We start from the raw sequence: 17,779 nt of genomic DNA, 5'->3' as shown, positions 1-17,779 counted from the left end.
ACCTGTCACCTGTCACTTGTCCTGTCTCGTCTCGTTGGACGTAGCAACTTGCCGCCGTGTGCCGCATCACACCTACCACTACACCGCACCGCACCGCACCGTACCGCACACAATCGCACACACCATTACTACAACGAGAGCCTCCTTCGCACACCCTCTCGCCTCTTCTACACATTTCCGCCATCTCCGTGACAACTACGGCAACGACACCAGCAACACGCCCCCAGAGCATTGATCTTTTACTGGCCGCAATCACTTTTCTCTGAGGACCAGCAGCTCCCCATCCGTCACCACCATGTCGGGCGATCCATCCGCCAGGCGGCTGCTCCCGCAGAGCTCCCAAATGACCAACTTCAGCTTCGCGCCCCAACCATACCAGCCGAGGGAAACACAAAAGAGTGCGCTTCCTCTCTCACATCCGAACCGACTAGGTCTGTCTGTTTGTGGCCTGATTGTTAATGCTGTTTGATTTCCAGATTATGTCTTCGTCGATGAGCATAATCGTCATAAGCGACTCAAGGGTATGGAATCCACTCCCAAAAAGACACGATTGAATGATCCAATCGCGCCCCGTACGCCACGGTCGATGCTAACTGCTTGTCCCAGTCATGAGAGCCTGTGAGGGCTGCCGGAGAAGAAAGATTAAGTGCGATGCCGCAACCACCAACACGTGGCCATGCTCCGCCTGCATACGGTTGAAGCTTCACTGCGTCCGGCCCAACGGTTACGATGGTGCAGCAGAGCCTCAGGTCTTCGAGCCCACTCGCCCCGAGTACGAGACTCTTGGAGTCCAGGATTTTCGACAGCATATGCCAATGCATCCTCCTCACCTTATGGCTGGCGCTCCCAACCCTTCGCCCATGTCCTCGTCCATGTCCTCGTCCATGTACGCTCCGAACCGCGGGAGCTATTCAGAGCAGTCGGGACTCTACCAGCCGATGCAGTATCCGGATCACTCACCGCAGCACGGCATCCATTATACTACTGTCCCTGCTCCTGTAGGCGTTGTGGACCATTCTTACGCACAACAGCAGGCACAGCAGGCGCAGCAGCCTTCGATTTTCCCCACGCCACCCATGCAACAAGCGACGCGCCCCGAGTCCCCTCCGGAGGTCTACAACCAAGACCAGTACGGGCAGCAGGATTTATCGGAACTGCTTGGCACACTGAAGCTGAACGACGCAGGCACAGGTGAGTTCTTTGACAGATAGCTTTGTTTTGTTTTTATTACCGTCGGACTGCTCCTAACGTCAGTAAAGCGCCGTACCTGAGCCACAGACTCAGGCTGAAGGGAATGGCCGAGGAAGAGCCCCTTCTTCCTGAGGACGAAGACTACAAGACCTCGCTACCACCACTCGTCTCTGGGCCCGGGCACAAAGTCAGAATCCCACCAGAGTTGATGCCGGACGAAGAGACCGCGTTGCATTATTTCGATCTATTCTTCAGCAACGTTCACCCCTACGTACCAGTGCTCGACAGGTCAGCTTTCTACCGACAATGGCAGACAAGCAGGGATTCGATCTCTCCTTTGGTTTTGGAAGCTGTCTTTGCTTTGGCTGGAAGAATTGCAGACGAGCCAGGTGAAGGACAGCAATGGCTCGCTTTGGCAACAAGTGCGTATTGTGACGACGCGTTTTGTTTGCATTGGAATACTAACACCCCGTAGGGCACGCCGACTCCTTCATGGACACCCCTAGATTGAGCACAATCCAGGCCCTTCTGCTCATTCTAAAGGCGAGAGAAGCAGCTCCGAGACGTGGCTATTTCTACCGTTCCTGGATGGCCATCGTCCAGTGTGTCCAAATGGGCAAGGAGCTGGGTCTCGATGAGCATTTCGAGGACCACAAAGCCGGGCGTTCTTGCAACTCCTCTGCAGCCGACTGTGCCCTTAAGAGCCGAATTTGGCAGACCGTTTTCGTCTGCGAGACCATGATAGGGTCTGCGCAAGGTATATATCCATCTCTAGGCCTAGAAGATGGGTGCAGCTCCACTGACATTCAAAATAGGTCGCACGGATCTCTCGGTGGATCTCGATTCGGTTGACTTTGGGCTCCCACGTCCGTTGGCAGGGGGTGACGATCAGGACTACCAAGTCGCCCGAAACTTTGCGTACATGGCTCGAGTTGTCCGCAACATCGCACGGATGAACAGGGTTTATTCTCGCATTCACAAGCACAAGGATTGGGGCTGCGATCCTGAATTCGTTCAGCTCAACCCCAATGCAACTGCCTGGCTGGACGAGCTCCCTGCTGATCTATCAGTCAACTACCCTCCTGATGGGTCCGCGCCGTGGTTGTCTTCTGCGTTCATCGGCAATCTGCACTCCTACTACCACCTCAGCATCATACTACTGCACCGACCGCAACTGACACACTTGGAGCCGACCAGTATGGATGGCCAATGGAAGCACCATATGATGCTCTGCTACAACTCTGCGAAGACGATCTGCAGGCTCCAAGAGGCTACCCTGCAATCCTTTGGCCTGCATGGGCTGCAATGCATGCAGAGGGGCATCAACTTCTCACTTTACTGCATAATGTCATGCATTGTACTGCATCTTGTAAGTCTGACTTTCCTACATCCGACATCTCTAGTCACCTGACAAGGTTTAGGTTGCCCTCACTTCCCCAGATCCGGACTTGAATTCCGACGCCCGTGAGTTCTTCACGAGACACATGAGGGTGCTAGAGAAGGTTATGCACGCATGGCCGATGCCAGACGTGCAGAAACAAATAGACTCTATCCGAGAGGCCTTCTCGGCCGACACGAGGAAGCCTTTCGTGCTGAAGCCTAGCTTCCCGTACGGCAGCCCGCACTCGACCACGCGTCCAACCCCGCCGCGTCTTAATCCCAATAACTACAGGCCATCCATCCCTCGCGGATCAATGGACCACCACCAGCAGACAATCGACACTCAGGGCGCTGTTCAGCATTCTCAAGTCAGTTACCCCGGACAGCACCCAATTACGCCTCCAATATCGGCGGGTCCTATGGACATGAAGAGTGACTCTCCAGCGGGTCTACAGTTGCCCATGATTTCTGGCAGTCAGACCAGCTCGTCGCAAGCACCTTCAATGCAGTCGTCTATGCCTATGACTTCTGACGCGGGATCCGGGTGGAATCCCACAAGAATATTTGAGTTAGTTTAAAAACACCTGTGAAACCTCTGGATTTTGAAACAAACAAAACTAACTTTGCGCCACTAGTCAATGGAACAACTCATTCGGTACGCCGTCAGCCCAGTCTGCACCAGTAGTGACTGGTGCTCCACCTCCCAATAGCTCTCTAAGTATTCCAAATTCAGGTGCCACGGAAATCCCGTCGATTCAGGATATCCAACACGTGCACGCCACCGTGCCGTCAGTTGCTGCCGCTGCCGCTGCCTCCCAGATTTCACCTTCCCAGGCATACTCGTCTGCACCTGTGCAGACGTTTGTGACTCCTGCTATGTGGCAGGACTCCGTGGCCAGTGTCTACGAGGGCGGGTTAAAGAGGGGATGGGACTACGATGCCAGTGGGCTACCCCTGACAAAACGCAGATAGACGACGCTCGCACAGCAACAAGCATAATTCGGCACTTGGGGCATATTTCTTTTCCACGCCAATCACTTTATCTTGATCATCTAGCGCCACGATCAAGCCCTGATAGAGGTTCATCATTACTCGGAAGCATTTACTCAATTTGGCAAGTCCCTTGAATTTCCTGGCGTTTTTACGGAAGGTTGAGGTGGGGGGGGGCCATGTTCGGCGACAGTGGGCGCAACCGGACATGGGCTGCATTTGGTCCGGATTTTGCGATACCACCACAAAATTCCAACATCTATGTACTATATACCTCGGAGGGACGATGGGAGAATGTTCGATGGTGGCCATCTGCCGTGGTCAACCAATATCTGTATCAACAATCTAACGACGCTGAAGCGATGTGCTTCTGACACTGTTTCTTATTGGTTTACTATCACCTGCTACCGTATCGTGACAGGGTCTGTCCGAGCTACTATGATGCCAGAAACAGAACGACTCCAGCTGAGGGACAGTCAGTGCCGCACGCAAGTATCAAAGGGACTAGCCATATGGGCGCGCGACCTAGCAGCAACTGATGATGATTGACTTCTCTGACATCAAGTGTCGCCGGTAGGCTTCGCCTCTCTGACAAGCTCTCCCCAGCTTCTGTGAAGATCTCGGCTTGCTCGTTGTTCAGATGGTTGCTGAGGGGCTGGTCTGCAGCCAGATCGCCTCAGCTCACCCCGAGTACATACGCCGCCCGCACCCGCCTTCTCCGAGGACACGAGCTGGTTTTCGGGATGAGACTGCATGTACTGAGCAGGTCACGGCCAGTCCAAGGATTATGATGGTTTCTCGTACCTCGACGACTCAGGAGGCTCGCGCGCGTTGAGCACGTGGGACGGCTGTTCTTTGCGAAGAGGCACTGGGGCAGCTGGGATGTTGTTCTGTGAGAGGAGGCAATAGAGCGCGAGGGAGCGTTGTTTGTTTGACCCATGACCCCAGGGAAAACCTTGGTGCCCACGGCGTCCAGGCCCGCTTGCATGGTTATAGATAGAGCAAAACAAGAGACGACTTCCGACGACTATTAGTTGTTTCTCTTTTCCGCCACCCCCATCGCCTCCCCCGAGCTGCCATGGCGATGAATGGGCTGGAGTTTTTTCGGGGGCACCTCAGCGGGTAAGCAACCCCTTCCCCGGAAGCTTCGCAACCTCCTTCCTCCTAGACGCGCATCTCTACGGGTAAGTGGATGTATAATTACTAATGTTATACATGTCCCGCTTGTTGTTTCACGGCCTGTCGTTCCCCAGGTGGCCCAGCCCCCCCCCCCCTCTCCCCCTCCCTTTCGGTACGGTTTTCCCAAGGCCAGACGCGCCGCCGCGGGCGCCGGGTTGGAAGATGGGTTGTCATTCGAATGACACGTGCAGGAGACATAGATACACGCACGACATCATGGGAATGGATACCCCAGGGCAAGCAAGTCCTGGTCAGTCGTCGTCCAGGTGCGAGTCATTCCCTGGTGTCGAGATCTGTACTCTGTACGCGTCGTCTGAACCTCCCTATCCTCCCCTTTTCCCTTTTTTTCTTGCTTCCTCGTGTGTGTGCACAGGCTGCCATGGGGCGCGCGGCTCCTAGTCTTTGCCTTTCGGGTGCCGACTTTCCCTTGTGTTTGTTTTCTAGCCTCTTCTCGGGGGGTCCCCACAGCTGCCCCATAGAGGATGGGGGAGGTTCGCGGTGGCTAGTCAGGATCGACGGGGGATCCCCATGGTCCTGGCAGGTAGATGGGTGATCGGTTACTTGCGGCCTGTGCAGCAGTCCCTCGCCACAATTCTATCATGGCTACAGGGTTGGTTCATTGCTTGTGCCAGCAAGGCCTGTGTGGGAGATACTCATGGAGACACCTTCGGCTGGACGTGTTACCGCCCTCAAGCAAGTACCCTGAAGATCAAGCCACCTGGTTTAGTAACAGTCCACAGAGAAGACCGTACGCATGAGAGTAGGAGTATGGCCGTCTTTGGAATTGCCGTGGCTTCTTCTCACCGGCCTACCGGCCTATCTCCTTACCCGCAGCTGTGATGACCCTAGTGCTGGCCAGTTCAGAGTGTGGCCTCTGCGTGTAATTCAATCTGGACTCTTCCAAGAAAACACTCTACTTAGAATAACCTCCAGTGGTGTGCAACAGGATAGTTTCAAAGCATAGTGTCTCATATCTTGTGGGATACTTTGTAGTGACCTGTGTCTAGACGTGGATGTCTGGCGTGGGTGACGGGGAAATCTCTGATATCCCTTCGAGCTATTCATCTCAGCACGAAGTGCCTCACATTACTGTTTCGTCTTCGACCCTGAAATCCAGATGGAGGTCTCACCATAAGAGCATCCTGACTGTCATAGCACACATACTGGTGGTCATCACGAGGGGAATTGCCCATTTAGACGCTCATGTGTGAGCAGCAGCAGCGGTCTTGGAAGGGGGCACCTGATTGCGTAAGCATTGTTGATTGGGTCATGCAACGCACGGATCTCCCCTCGGCCGCTCCGTGTTAGCCGTCCGGCTTAGTCTGCATATCTCGGCGGATACCCGGCCCACCCGAGCGAAATTTTCATAGTTGCAACTCCATATACCTCAATTTCCTCCCAGATTCCAACAAGAACTGGTCCCGTAGCTCAGCTGGTTAGAGCGTGGTACTAATAATTCCCTGAATGGGAATCATCGGTGATGCCAAGGTCGCGAGTTCGATCCTCTCCGGGACCATTTCCTTTCTTTTGCATTATTTGCCAAGAGACTTTTTTTGTAGGGATCACGGAGGAAACAGCTAGTCGACCTTGCTCATTGGAATGACTCAGCATGACTGTGCTGGGTGTGTATGTATGTAATGTCCTGGCCTCGCCAGCCGAGCACCAATGTGACAGGATATGGCAAAGTTTGGGGGTAGGATACTATGATAGTCTTAAGTTGCAGACGAAACATAAGGCTGAAGGGTTTGTTGAGATGGCAAGTGACGAGGAGAGGAGAAGGTGGGAATAAAGGCGAGGAGACATGCCTTTGATCTCAGGAGTCCGCGTTCAACCCCTCGGCATTCTCGAATCCGGAATCAGGGCGAGCTTTGAGTATGTTGTGTCTGGCATTTTGTACAAATATCTCTCCACTGAACGCCACCATTCCAAGCGTTCTCAATACACAAATATACAGACATGGTTCGAGTAGATAGATATCCCTGAACTCCGCCATAGCTCATTCCGTTTCCAGAGCATGTGTACATCAACCTCCCCGTCCCACAAAGAAATCGACATCAAAAGCACTCGTATGCAGACCCTCCGCGCCCACGAAGAATGTCTCGCGAAGCGTACACCGTCCCAACAACCACCCAGGGCAGTAGCCCAAGCGGAGCGGACTCATCTACGCAGCCGCCCAGCCGTCAGGTCGAACACGCGACTCTGCAAAAGCCAGTCTACGAGAGACTCGCTGGCGGGAACCCCCCAGTCACGTACAAATGCGCCGCCTGTTCCACAAGGGTAACGCGGAGGAAAGGCGAACGTCTCCAGTGCGACTTCTGCGGCGGGTGGACATTCCATAAATTGCGAACAAAGGCTTTTTGTCAGTTCGAGGCACGTTGAGGTTGGAATAGGATGAGATTGAGCTTTGAGGCGGTGGACCTGCAGCTGGGCTTGCTTTTGGCTGTACTGGTGTAAGATGGCATTAATGTATTAATATGGCGGTTGTGTACGAAGGGGCTTCAAGGATGTCGCAGAATGTACGGCCGGTTGGATTAGCCATTGCATGCGTGGGTGGCCTTCCAAAGGGGTCACTGTAAAAGCCACATCCTTTGAAACAATCTCCATGATCATGGAGCCATCGTCTCTAGTTCAAGATAGTCACTCTGAGTACCCTTCGGGTTTGAACTCCAATTTACTACAAGCTGTCAGGCCTCTGCAAATTCTTAACAATTCAAAATAGACTTTGGATTGCAGAAGTGGGTACGGAATGGAATTGGATTTTGAGGCTGTGATTGGATTTGGAATCAAAGTCACATTTTTCAAAGAGGCTCCTTCTCTGAGAGTGTTCCTTTGCAATATCGAAGTACCTTGATGACATTGGCTAACCGGAAAAGCTTTGCTTTTTGAAAGACTTTCTTTCTTATTTCAGGTCTTCTCGCAGTGTGAACCAAGGATTCTACTCAATCGAACTCGTGAGTTCATTATTTTGTAATTGAAATTCAGGGAAGGCAGTGAAGTTGACTGAATGTTTTATCCCTGGGTGAGCAAATGGATAGGTACTTTGTTGTATATCAGAATCATTAATCTAAATAAACACTGGTTGGAAACCCCTTTTAGTCTTCTTGCTACCTCCGTCCCAGCTCCTTCCCGTGGCCATTTCGTTTCGAAAGGCTACCAAATCGTTCATTAAAATGCTTCAGAATTGGGGATTTCTACTAGAGGAAATCACTGCCGGATGCATTTACAGAAGAAGTGGTTATTTGAGTGTATGAGGGCTATATTGATCCTTTCTGCAGATACCCCTGGGCACCGTACGGAGTGTCTGCTCTAAATGTTCTCAAGTAAAGTTCTTTACATTTGCTTCAAATGAATTCCCACGCAAAGACCGTTGGGGTGCAAACAACCTATAGTCCGCAGACTGTTGCCTCTACATTGCCATGAATTTTTTGTGTGGACTGCATATAAGTCTGTGTGCCTCGCTCTTAGCAAACATTTAAACGTATTTCCTTCCAGTACCAGGCTTCCTTATCGATTATTCTGACTCTCAGTTTCAATTGACTGTAATTAGAAGCTTATAGTTATCCCCATAGACACGTTGTAGCATCGTCTACGTCCATTGTATGACATTCTCTATACATAACATATATGAAATTGCTTGAAGCTGCAAGCGCTCAATTTCTAAGGATCTCAATACTACATGTGCAATGATGTTTCGAAAGATATTCCTACAAAAGCCTATTTTTCATCCATGTTTTGAGGATCCGTTCATCTAGAAACCTCAGTGCAAGCCAAACCAGGCTCGACAACTAGAAAGAGAGAATGGAGCTTCTGCGACGTGGTGCAGCCCATGCCAATTCTAATTTTATATCATAGAGTCCGCTGGCTATGCAAGACAGCACATTGGATGAGCTGACCGTAGAGTTACAGTGGATCTCAATGATACGAGCTCGCGCCTGTATTTATCTGATTAATGCTACTTTGTTGGTATTGACCGATTGCGCAGGAATCATTGGGCTTGGCGGGGCAAGTTAGGAAGAATAGGGAAGGTCGTTAGTTCGTCGCCGGGGTAATAATACGACCCAAGACGCATTTCAGTGGGCAGCGTCTTGGCCTGCCTTACCCTTGGATAATTGGTTCTCCTGTCGAGTGATACGAGATTGAGAAAGATATAGAAAACAGCGACAATGATTCTCACCATGTAAGTCTACTTTGAAAGGGGCACGCGATAGTAACAGGCAAGCAACTGGAGATAGCTGAATGACATCCGGCCTCGCTGGTCATGTTTCAATGGACCCGGCCCATGTACGGAGTCCCGGGCCCGCGCCGGTCAGGACAACGGCCGGGGGTCGGATCTACCCGTGGCAGCTTACACCGTCGAGCTTCTTCATTGGGACAACGGCTCCGTATCACGCAACGGCAGTTGGCTATTACCCCTGATCCCTCAACCAACTTGATAATAGGAGTTACCACAGCCACCATGGTAAGAGCACTTATTTAACCTCCCAAGGCTGGCCAGGCTTCTGCTTGATGAAGGGAGCTCAGTTCAGGACTTGTTCTCCCAACCGGTCGACCAAGATGAAGACATCCTCACTGGCCTACCTCCTCGGCGCCGTCGTGCCCGCCCTCGCGGCACCGAATGGCATCAACCGCCGCGCCGATCCCGCCTTCATTGAGGGCAAGTACATCGTCCAGCTCAAGCCCGGCACGAGCCCGGAGGCCGTCACATCGCACCATAACACCGTGCGCAGCCTCCTCCGGCGGCGCGATGGGTCTGCCGGCGCTCTCGACAAGACGTTCCAAATCGGCGACTTCAACGCCTACAGCGGCAGCTTCGACGACGCCACCCTCGCGGCCATCTCGGAGCTTGACGAGGTCCTCGTCGTCGAGCCCGACCAGGTCATCCGCGTCGACCAGACTGAGGGCACGTCGAGCGTGTGGCAGCGCGACCTGACGACGCAGGCCGACAGCATCTGGTCCCTTGGGGATCTGTCGCATCTCGAGGCCGGTGCGACCGAGTATGTCTATGACGAGACTGCCGGCGAGGGCACGACCGCGTACGTCTTCGACACTGGCATTCGCCTGTCGCACGAGGAGTTCGAGGGCAGGGCCAGCTTCGGCATCAATGGTGTCACGGGATCGACCACGCAGACCAGCTCGAACTCGGACACTGATGGCCACGGCACCCATGTTGCGGCCACCATTGTTGGCAAGACCTACGGAGTTGCGAAGAAGGCCAAGGTCGTTGACGTGAAGGTGTTTGATGGCGATACGGTAAGGTTCCCTTCCTTTTCCATCGACTCATTGTGGCCAAAACACTAACCTCTCCCAGGGCTCCACCTCGGCCATTCTCACTGGCCTCACATGGGCCGTGAACGATATAACTTCTAAAGGTGCCAAGGGCAAGTCGGTGCTGAACATGTCGCTGAGCGCCAAGAACGTCAGCGCCCTCGACAACGCAGTCCTCGCCGCCTACAACGACGGCGTCCTCACCGTCGTCGCAGCCGGCAACGACAACCAGCCCGCCACCGACACATCCCCGGCCAGGCTCCCCGAGGCCTTCACCGTCGGCATGACACAGCCCGACCGCGCCCGCGTCAACATCATCGAGGGCATCTACGGCAGCTCCTACGGGCCGGAGCTCGACGTCTTCGCGCCCGGCCGCGACATCGTCAGCGCGAGCCACCTGTCCGACACGGGCTCCCGGTCCGCGACGGGCACCAGCATGGCTTCGCCGCTCGTCGCCGGGCTCGTGTGCTACCTACGGGGCCTAGAGGCCGGCCTCGTGACGCCCAAGGAGGTGACGGACCGGATCCTCCAGCTGGCCATCCCGGGCGCCGTTGCGGACCCCATGGGATCACCGAACTTGTTGGTTAACAATGGAAGCGGCCGTTAATGCCGATTGACCGTGGAATGACCGGGAAGATTACAGGCCATCAGTCGGTCTGTAGTGTAGTAAAAGCCGTCTACTCTCAGTCCCTGGCTAGACAATGGGAACCTCTAGCTTTACCAGAGGATATAATTAGAACTAGAAAGTGTATACAATTGTTACTATCAACCTATTGAGGAAAATTACAGCTTTCAGCAATTATTGGTTTACCTGATGCCATCAAAGTGACCTTGCTTTCTTAGGACCCAATGTGTCACGATACTGAGGACGTGAAAGTTCGATGGCTTTCGCTGACCGGCCGTTCAAATGCATGGAATAGAGGCATTCATCTTCGTGGCTTGAGGCTAACAGCCGGTCACTCCGAGGTCTTGCTTCAACAAACACAGTCTTGTGACAGCCTCGGTAGGCCGGTCATTGCGCACAGAGCCCAAGCCGTTAGTTGGGGACTTGGTATATCCCGTCTTCGATAACCCAACAGATTAGTAGCTTTAGCTTCAGCATAACCAGGACGGGATATCTCTCGAAACGGCTGGGCACCAACTTAGTGCACTCGCCCTGAGAGCTATACATAAGTTCCGAAGAAAGCCTCGAGATGACGTGCATTCCGCAGCCCACATTCCGGGGCGCGGTCCTCGCCCGCACCTTGGCCGAGACAGTGCTTCCCGTCCACACCATATTAGTTTCCACTCTATTGAAACAAATGAGGCTTGACAGGATGTGGATCGAGATCCGCAGGGCGCATTGGACGATATGTGCGGCACAAACAACACGAGCCCAAGACAGGTGTGCCGCCAAGGGTCTTGACAGGAATTAGTGATACTTTCCACGAGATCGGATCGAATGTCGGTCTCGCTTCACCATCCCGGAAACGGGCGGTAGTGCTTCCGCCTAGTGATTGGTGTGCGCGGACTCGTATGATCCAAATAGCCTCATACTATACATGAGATGCAGTACTGTGCGGTGGGTACTGTGCGGTAGGCACCCTGCAAGCCATGCGACTTCTCAGCCTTATCGTCCCAAGATCACGATCCAGGCCCGAACGACGCCGTGGCGGACATTTCGGTCCGACAAGAGACACCGCGAGTTCCGTCCTGTAACTGTCTCAGTTGACCTACAGCCTCAAGACGCCCCTGGAATTTCATCTGGGGCCACCTCGGGCATCTGCGTCGACGTGATCCAATTCTCCATCACAGCCTGTCCACCGCCGGGTGCGGCCGATTGCCCGCTCCTACGCCCGGCCTTGGCTGGCGCATTCCTTCCGGCGCTGGGACCATCGCGCCTCTTTACCACGAGGCAGAGAACACGGCCGTAGATTGAAAACCCCTCGTACGATATGTCCATTGCTAGCTTCTTCTTGTCGTCCCGTAGAGCTTCGTGTTGGGCAGGGCTAGCGTCGTCCTTGCGACGCTTGGCCGGAGGCGGTGCCGTTGCCGAGCCGTCTGAGTTTTCATCGTCTACGAACAGGTTGTCGTCGCCCTCCTCTTCGTCCGAAATCAGTAATCCGGCATCGTGTTCGGCGCCGTCGTCGTCGTCGTCGTCGTCGTCGTCCCTGGGTAGCCCTGCGCCCCTCCCGCGGCGGCGTTTCGATGGTCGCATTAATGGTGGCGAGCCGACGGGTGCTGTTATTGTTTCACCTTCGTCCATAGTCGGGATGTCAAAGAGAGCCACCGCGTCATCGTCCCCCTCCTCGCGCACTACTGTCACCTGTTCGGCATCTTCGGCCGGTTCCTCGACATTGATGGGTAGTTCTCGGGACGCACCCGTGAGCTTGGTCGAGTTTGATGTCAGCTTTGTCTGTGTCTTGTCGCGGAAGTGCTTGTGTTTGTAGAGCAGCGAGTGGCGGGTGCTTGTCTCGGTCAAGAAAATGGACACCTCGAAATCGTCTGGGAAGCGCATGGTGATCAGCATTGGCAAGAATGTTTCGCAACCTACGCAGTAGTCTGCGCCGCAAATAGATGGCTGAGAATGTTTCAAACAAAGAAAGGGGACGCACCCTCGACCACGATATCCTTGATGCCACGCTTTTTGGTGCTCTTCTTGCGGCTGCGCTCCCGTTCTTCACGGAGCTTGGGGAGTACCAAGGGTCGTACACTGGCAATAACCCTGGGCAAGATCGGGTTGCGCGGGTTGAGCAGCCAGGAGTGTGCCAAAGCAGGATTGTCGAGATAGATCCGGCACTCAAGCACCGAGTACTTGGAGATCTTGAGGTATCGTCGGATTGGCGCCATGTCTGCGTAGCCGTGCTTGTGCTTCGACGAGTGCGCACTGCTGTGCGTGCAGAAGCGCGTCGTGCGTCGTGTGGCGTCTGGGCTACTGCAAGCAGCTTTCGAGAATCATCGTGATGGTGGACTTCGGATCATTCTGTTGGTTGAACTTGTGAAGGACCGTGGAGCTCGGTTTGGATGGGACGAAAGCTCCCTAGACGCTGAGCGGGAGGTGAGGTCATGGTTCCATTAGGTACCGAGGTACTTGGGTACATGGGCACTTCATCCCCGCAAGTCTCGAGCTTGGGCCTCAGGAGCACTGCAACGCATCCATGTGCAAGCACACTCGAGTGAAGAGTCTGGAGACGCTCAGAGAGTGTGGCTTGGAGAAAAAGAAATGTGCGGTCTCACTCCAAGCGAAGATTCCGAACACATGTCTCAATACAAGGTGGCGTCGTCATCTGTGCCGGCTTTCGGGCTCTCACATCTGACGATGGCTACATGGAGAATGGACGATGTCTTCATAGCCCACACAACTCTCGTCAAGTTTTGGTCTCTTGGATCTGAAGATGCTGGGCTAACTGAAGGAGTTCAACATTGGAAGCATTAAATTGGGAACACGCGGGACAATGTTTGCTGTCAAGGCCATTGTTATATTATCCAACGGTTACGTGGAGTACTTTCCCGACATTATAATAGCAAGCAAGCCTAGCAGTTATTTTAGCATATCTGAGAATATATATGTAACGCCGTGCCAAAATAGAAACTTCTCTTCAACTCACTCGTACCTGATAGTTTTGTATATCCCCAGCTTTTGATCTGGTGAGGACTTTGGGCTGTGTTTACTGTAATTGTCTACAGTCATATACGAGATAGACTTCTCATCAACATTGCCCCGGACCGGTTCTACACTAGGGCGACTATACGGAGGAAACCTCACTAGCTGCAGGTTCTATTCGGGTCGCGAAGCAGCTTTCGTGAAGTACCTAGTTACATACTGAGCTGGAGAGAATAAAATCAGGTCCTTCAACGGGTCTTGCTATTGTCATTGTTACCAACGTCGAAGCCCTCTCTTTCAATTTACTTACATAAAATTTGGGTAGACTGATCTTGCGATCGTTGTATCAAAATACGATATTTGGTTTGCATGTATCTTGATTGGGAACTTCAAGCAATGAACATTTGAATTAAAAGGATTGTCACAACGGTCAGGTTTTTTTTGAGATATGTCCGCTTCCACAACTGCTACACTTCACATAAGTTAATGTGAGATCATTACTCGGTTGTTGGCTGAATTAATTTGATTATACCGATTATTTCTCCGTCAATTTCAGAGACGGAACATTTTGTCTGGCACCCTATGCCAGCTAGACAGTTGTGAATATGGATTTTCACCATTTACACTACGCTTAACCACATGATAGCATCTACCTGCTCTACCTCGGGTGCTTGGCTACGGATACTTTCTTGGTTTGCCACCCTGCCTGCTGCCTTATTTGTCAGTGAAAGACGTGGACACGCTTCACTTGTTGGGAAATTATTTTACAACTGCAGACCTGACCGTTCTCGACAGGTGATTGGGGCGGAAAACTTATGGTTCGCAGCGTCCAGCGCTGCCCGTATGACGAGCATCAACAATGAGGCAACCAAGATCGACCAGAGTATGACCGAGACCCCGGGCGTTGGAACCTCGTGGAGGAGTCGGATGCGGATGGGATGGCAGTCGGCCCAGTCACAATCCGTCTAGCAAGGGACGCAGCTCGGCGTTCCTAAGGCGCGGTAACCAATGAGGGTCGGATCCTGTGATAAGTTTAGGTTCAAGTGAAACATGGCCTCTCAGGTAGATTTGTCCCGCCCCCAGTGCGGCCTCTTAGCCCCCCCAAGCAGCGGCGTGCCTGGGCAAAAAAAGTTTATTTTCAATCCCGCACTCGCACCACCCCGCGACACGGTGTCTTGGGAGTCGCGTCCCGTCAGGAGAATGACGACGAAAACAGCGACAGTGGCAACGCCCAGCGTGGAATGTGAAACAGTAGCTGACCCGCGCACACACTAGGTGCGCACTCCCGACGGAGAAACCAGCGCTTTGGAGCGAGCAAGCTAGGAGCCAGAACAACGGCCGACGGTCCCGGTGGGCGGTGCTCTGTGTGCCCGTGCACCGGCGGCCTTGAAGCGCCGGGGACCGAAATCTCGTGTTTTTCTCTTGTCCCTTACGATGTCTACTGCCGTGAATGGATGTGCATACAGGATTACCCCGCGCTGCCTCGGGTTTCAGGAACAGGAAAAAGCACTGGGGATGTAGGTCATGGGAATTCCAACCAACCCCCCCGCCCACGCTCGCCATGCCTCCCTAGCGTTTCCCGGCCCCTTGGAAGCGGGAGGGAAAAGGAACAAGAAACAAGTCCTGACCTTGTGATCCGGTGGGAGCCAACCCTAGGCTGACAGGTGCAGCTTGGAAGCGTGAGTGCTTGCAGGACAAGCGTGCGAGCAGCGGGTACAAGTCGCCAAAGTACCTTCGCCCCCATCCCATCCCATGCAGGCGGCTTGGAATGGAAGTGCTGATGTGTGCGTTGAACCAAAAAAAGAGACCAACCAGACCGTACAGCCGTATTGGCAGGCCACCTTGACCAGCCACTGGATGCCCGCGGGATGACGGTGATGTGACCAGGTACCTCGGGATGTGAATCATCTCTGCCTTTTCATGATGTATTGACACAAGAGATTGGTTGCCTACCTCGTATCTTGTCGCTGCCTTCCCACCCCTGGCTATAGTGACACTGATCCAGGGCCAGAGGGACACGCAGTCATTCCCACGTGGTATTGCCTAAGCACTATTGTCCTCAAAACGGAGGGAGTAGGTATGCGGGTGGAAAGATAAGAAGCAGCACATAAGCACACCTATTTGGCCTGACCACCATCTTGCTTGAGGTAAAGTAGGCAGGCCGGGCCGCAGGAGAGCCTACCGCCAGTCTGACAAAGGACGCCGCGAGGCTTGCTGTGCCCCCGGGAAGATCTTCCCCAGCAGAATACTGTAGGGTGTTGGCTCCGCTTTTCGTGTAGATCTCGCATGGCCCCATATTGTTCTGCCTCATTGCCCCCGCATTCAAACACGGGCGATGACGATGTTTCCCGTATCGCCGAGTCCACGCGACTGTTTGATGTTGATGAAGCTCTCGAGACCGCAGTGGGCTCATCGTGTGGCTTGGACGGGCTGTGACAGCCGTGCAACCGAATCTAGTGCGCTGCGCAGTCATAATTAGCCGCCCGTTTCAAGGCCATCTTGAACTTTATCGGGAGATGCTGCAGCTGCCTGCTGTCAGATGGGGCCAGCCACCCCGTCGAGGCCGATTAAGCTTCGTGGGAGGTAACCTCGCTCCGAGCTCCCGTGAGCGAGGCACGCGGCGATAAGGTACACATCCGAACCGAGGGGGGGAGGTATTATCGTCGCAAAGTCGCAAATATCAGCTGATATTCGCAATTGCAAGCATGTTGCATAGTACGAGGCCTATGCTGCCGGCCGCGACCAGTACAACCTTTAATTGCTAAGCGAGCTGTATATACACCTATCCCTGCTATCAGTCTGTTATATAATTGTATGCAAGCGTGCGATTTGGGAAATCTCGATGCATCCAGATGGGGCCACGCGGCAGGAAAGTGCAGAATTTGGGGTCTTAGATGCAGTTTTATTGATGGACATGATAGAAACCGCATGCCATGGATAAGTGGTCGCAGATCAGGTTGCAGACTGATGAGATGTTGATGGTCAGATGATGTGTGATTCGACAAGGGCCTCCGCAGGCAGGCAGCGGGCATACGGAGGAGGGGAGCAGGGGGAGGAGTGACTGGTCCGGGTGTGCCATGATGTTCATCACCATCATCATGTGTTGCCGAGACAGGACTGGCAGACTGGTCAAGAAGTGGGCTGGCTGTGTAGGTCCTCAATCCGGTTGCAGCAAAAAAGCTGAAACATCAACATTAACCAACCCCTCCCTTCTCTGTCCCTTGCCGGGCGCTCGCAGTCAATCTCTCATCCCGCTGCTTCCGGAACAGCGTTTCGCGTGCTGCTCAGCTGAAGGATGATTGAAATGCGCAGCAGCAGGTACACCGCTGAATTGTATTGCATGTGCACGGCACAGCCGCAAAACCCCAGCTGTTGTCTGTCTGGGTGTCTGGGTACGCGTAAAGCTGACAGCATTGGCTGAATTGGGCGCTGGTGCCTTCTGGTCTGCAAGGGAGCAATGGACAGCACCCCGAAGCAGACAAGACCAGTGCAGCCAGGCTGACAACCCTCGTGATCTGCAGGGGTTGGCGCTCTCGTCGATGCGACACCCTGTCACCCACGTGGGATACGGTTTGGCTTGCGTAGACGGGCGGAAGACACCACCACCCCCCCTGCGGGTGCTGTGCCGGCTGCGGCTGGCTGGTCACAGTAATGAAATGATCGCCCGCACCTTTCAAGGCACCGGGGTGCGTCATTGGTTCAGGCGGACGCGAGCTGCGCCCAGGCACCGCGATGAGTAAGAATCTCACCCAAGCAACCCGACAATTCGGGACCGGGCGATCCACGGGCATAAAATCCTTCGAGAAAAGGACCACCAACAAGCCCGATGCATTGGGTGGCAGACGACGCCTTCGCTCGGCATTTCCCAATCTGTCCCCAGTCTCGCACGAGAAGGTCAAGCCCTGGACGGAAGCACAGACCTGGTGTGGGTGTCTGTGTTGGCGTGGAGAAAGACAAACCGTCCATCTTGGCTTTTCGAACAGATCGCAATGAAAGGCCGGATAAAAAGCTCCTCTCCGTCCCTCTTAGGGTACGGAGAGGCCTCTTAGGGCTGCCTGTCCATCCCGGGGCCTGGGTTCGGGCTGTCGGCCGCCTGTTAGATTAGTATTGACTGTGCGGGCTAAATATCGTGGTAATGTAGCAAAGATAAGATGGGCCAACGTGTGGCCTAACCAATATCGGGTTCGCGGG

General features: G+C 53.7%; 3 protein-coding genes across 3 annotated transcripts; 2 read left to right on the top strand and 1 right to left on the bottom strand.

The window, feature by feature from the left end:
* Positions 1–295: 295 nt before the first annotated feature.
* J7T55_002979 (uncharacterized protein) lies at positions 296–3,543 on the top strand (the record flags this gene model as incomplete). Its single annotated transcript, XM_053138110.1, has 9 exons — positions 296–398; positions 477–521; positions 607–1,191; positions 1,260–1,613; positions 1,667–1,948; positions 2,007–2,560; positions 2,613–3,139; positions 3,207–3,226; positions 3,305–3,543. 9 exons carry the CDS (start codon positions 296–298, stop codon positions 3,541–3,543), a joined length of 2,709 nt encoding a protein of 902 aa, XP_052998847.1.
* A 5,751-nt stretch (positions 3,544–9,294) lies between these two features.
* On the top strand, positions 9,295–10,612 carry J7T55_002978 (proteinase; the record flags this gene model as incomplete). The annotated part of the gene is made up of 2 exons (XM_053138109.1): positions 9,295–9,990; positions 10,049–10,612. 2 exons carry the CDS (start codon positions 9,295–9,297, stop codon positions 10,610–10,612), a joined length of 1,260 nt encoding a protein of 419 aa, XP_052998846.1.
* A 1,113-nt stretch (positions 10,613–11,725) lies between these two features.
* Positions 11,726–12,834, bottom strand: J7T55_002977 (uncharacterized protein; the record flags this gene model as incomplete). The annotated part of the gene is made up of 2 exons (XM_053138108.1): positions 11,726–12,489; positions 12,600–12,834. 2 exons carry the CDS (start codon positions 12,832–12,834, stop codon positions 11,726–11,728), a joined length of 999 nt encoding a protein of 332 aa, XP_052998845.1.
* Positions 12,835–17,779: the final 4,945 nt, after the last annotated feature.

This window comes from Diaporthe amygdali (assembly GCF_026229845.1).
Source record: "Diaporthe amygdali strain CAA958 chromosome Unknown NODE_3_length_2959817_cov_65_330692, whole genome shotgun sequence".
Lineage (NCBI taxonomy): Eukaryota > Fungi > Ascomycota > Sordariomycetes > Diaporthales > Diaporthaceae > Diaporthe > Diaporthe amygdali.
This window is presented reverse-complemented; position numbering and strand designations above follow the sequence as displayed.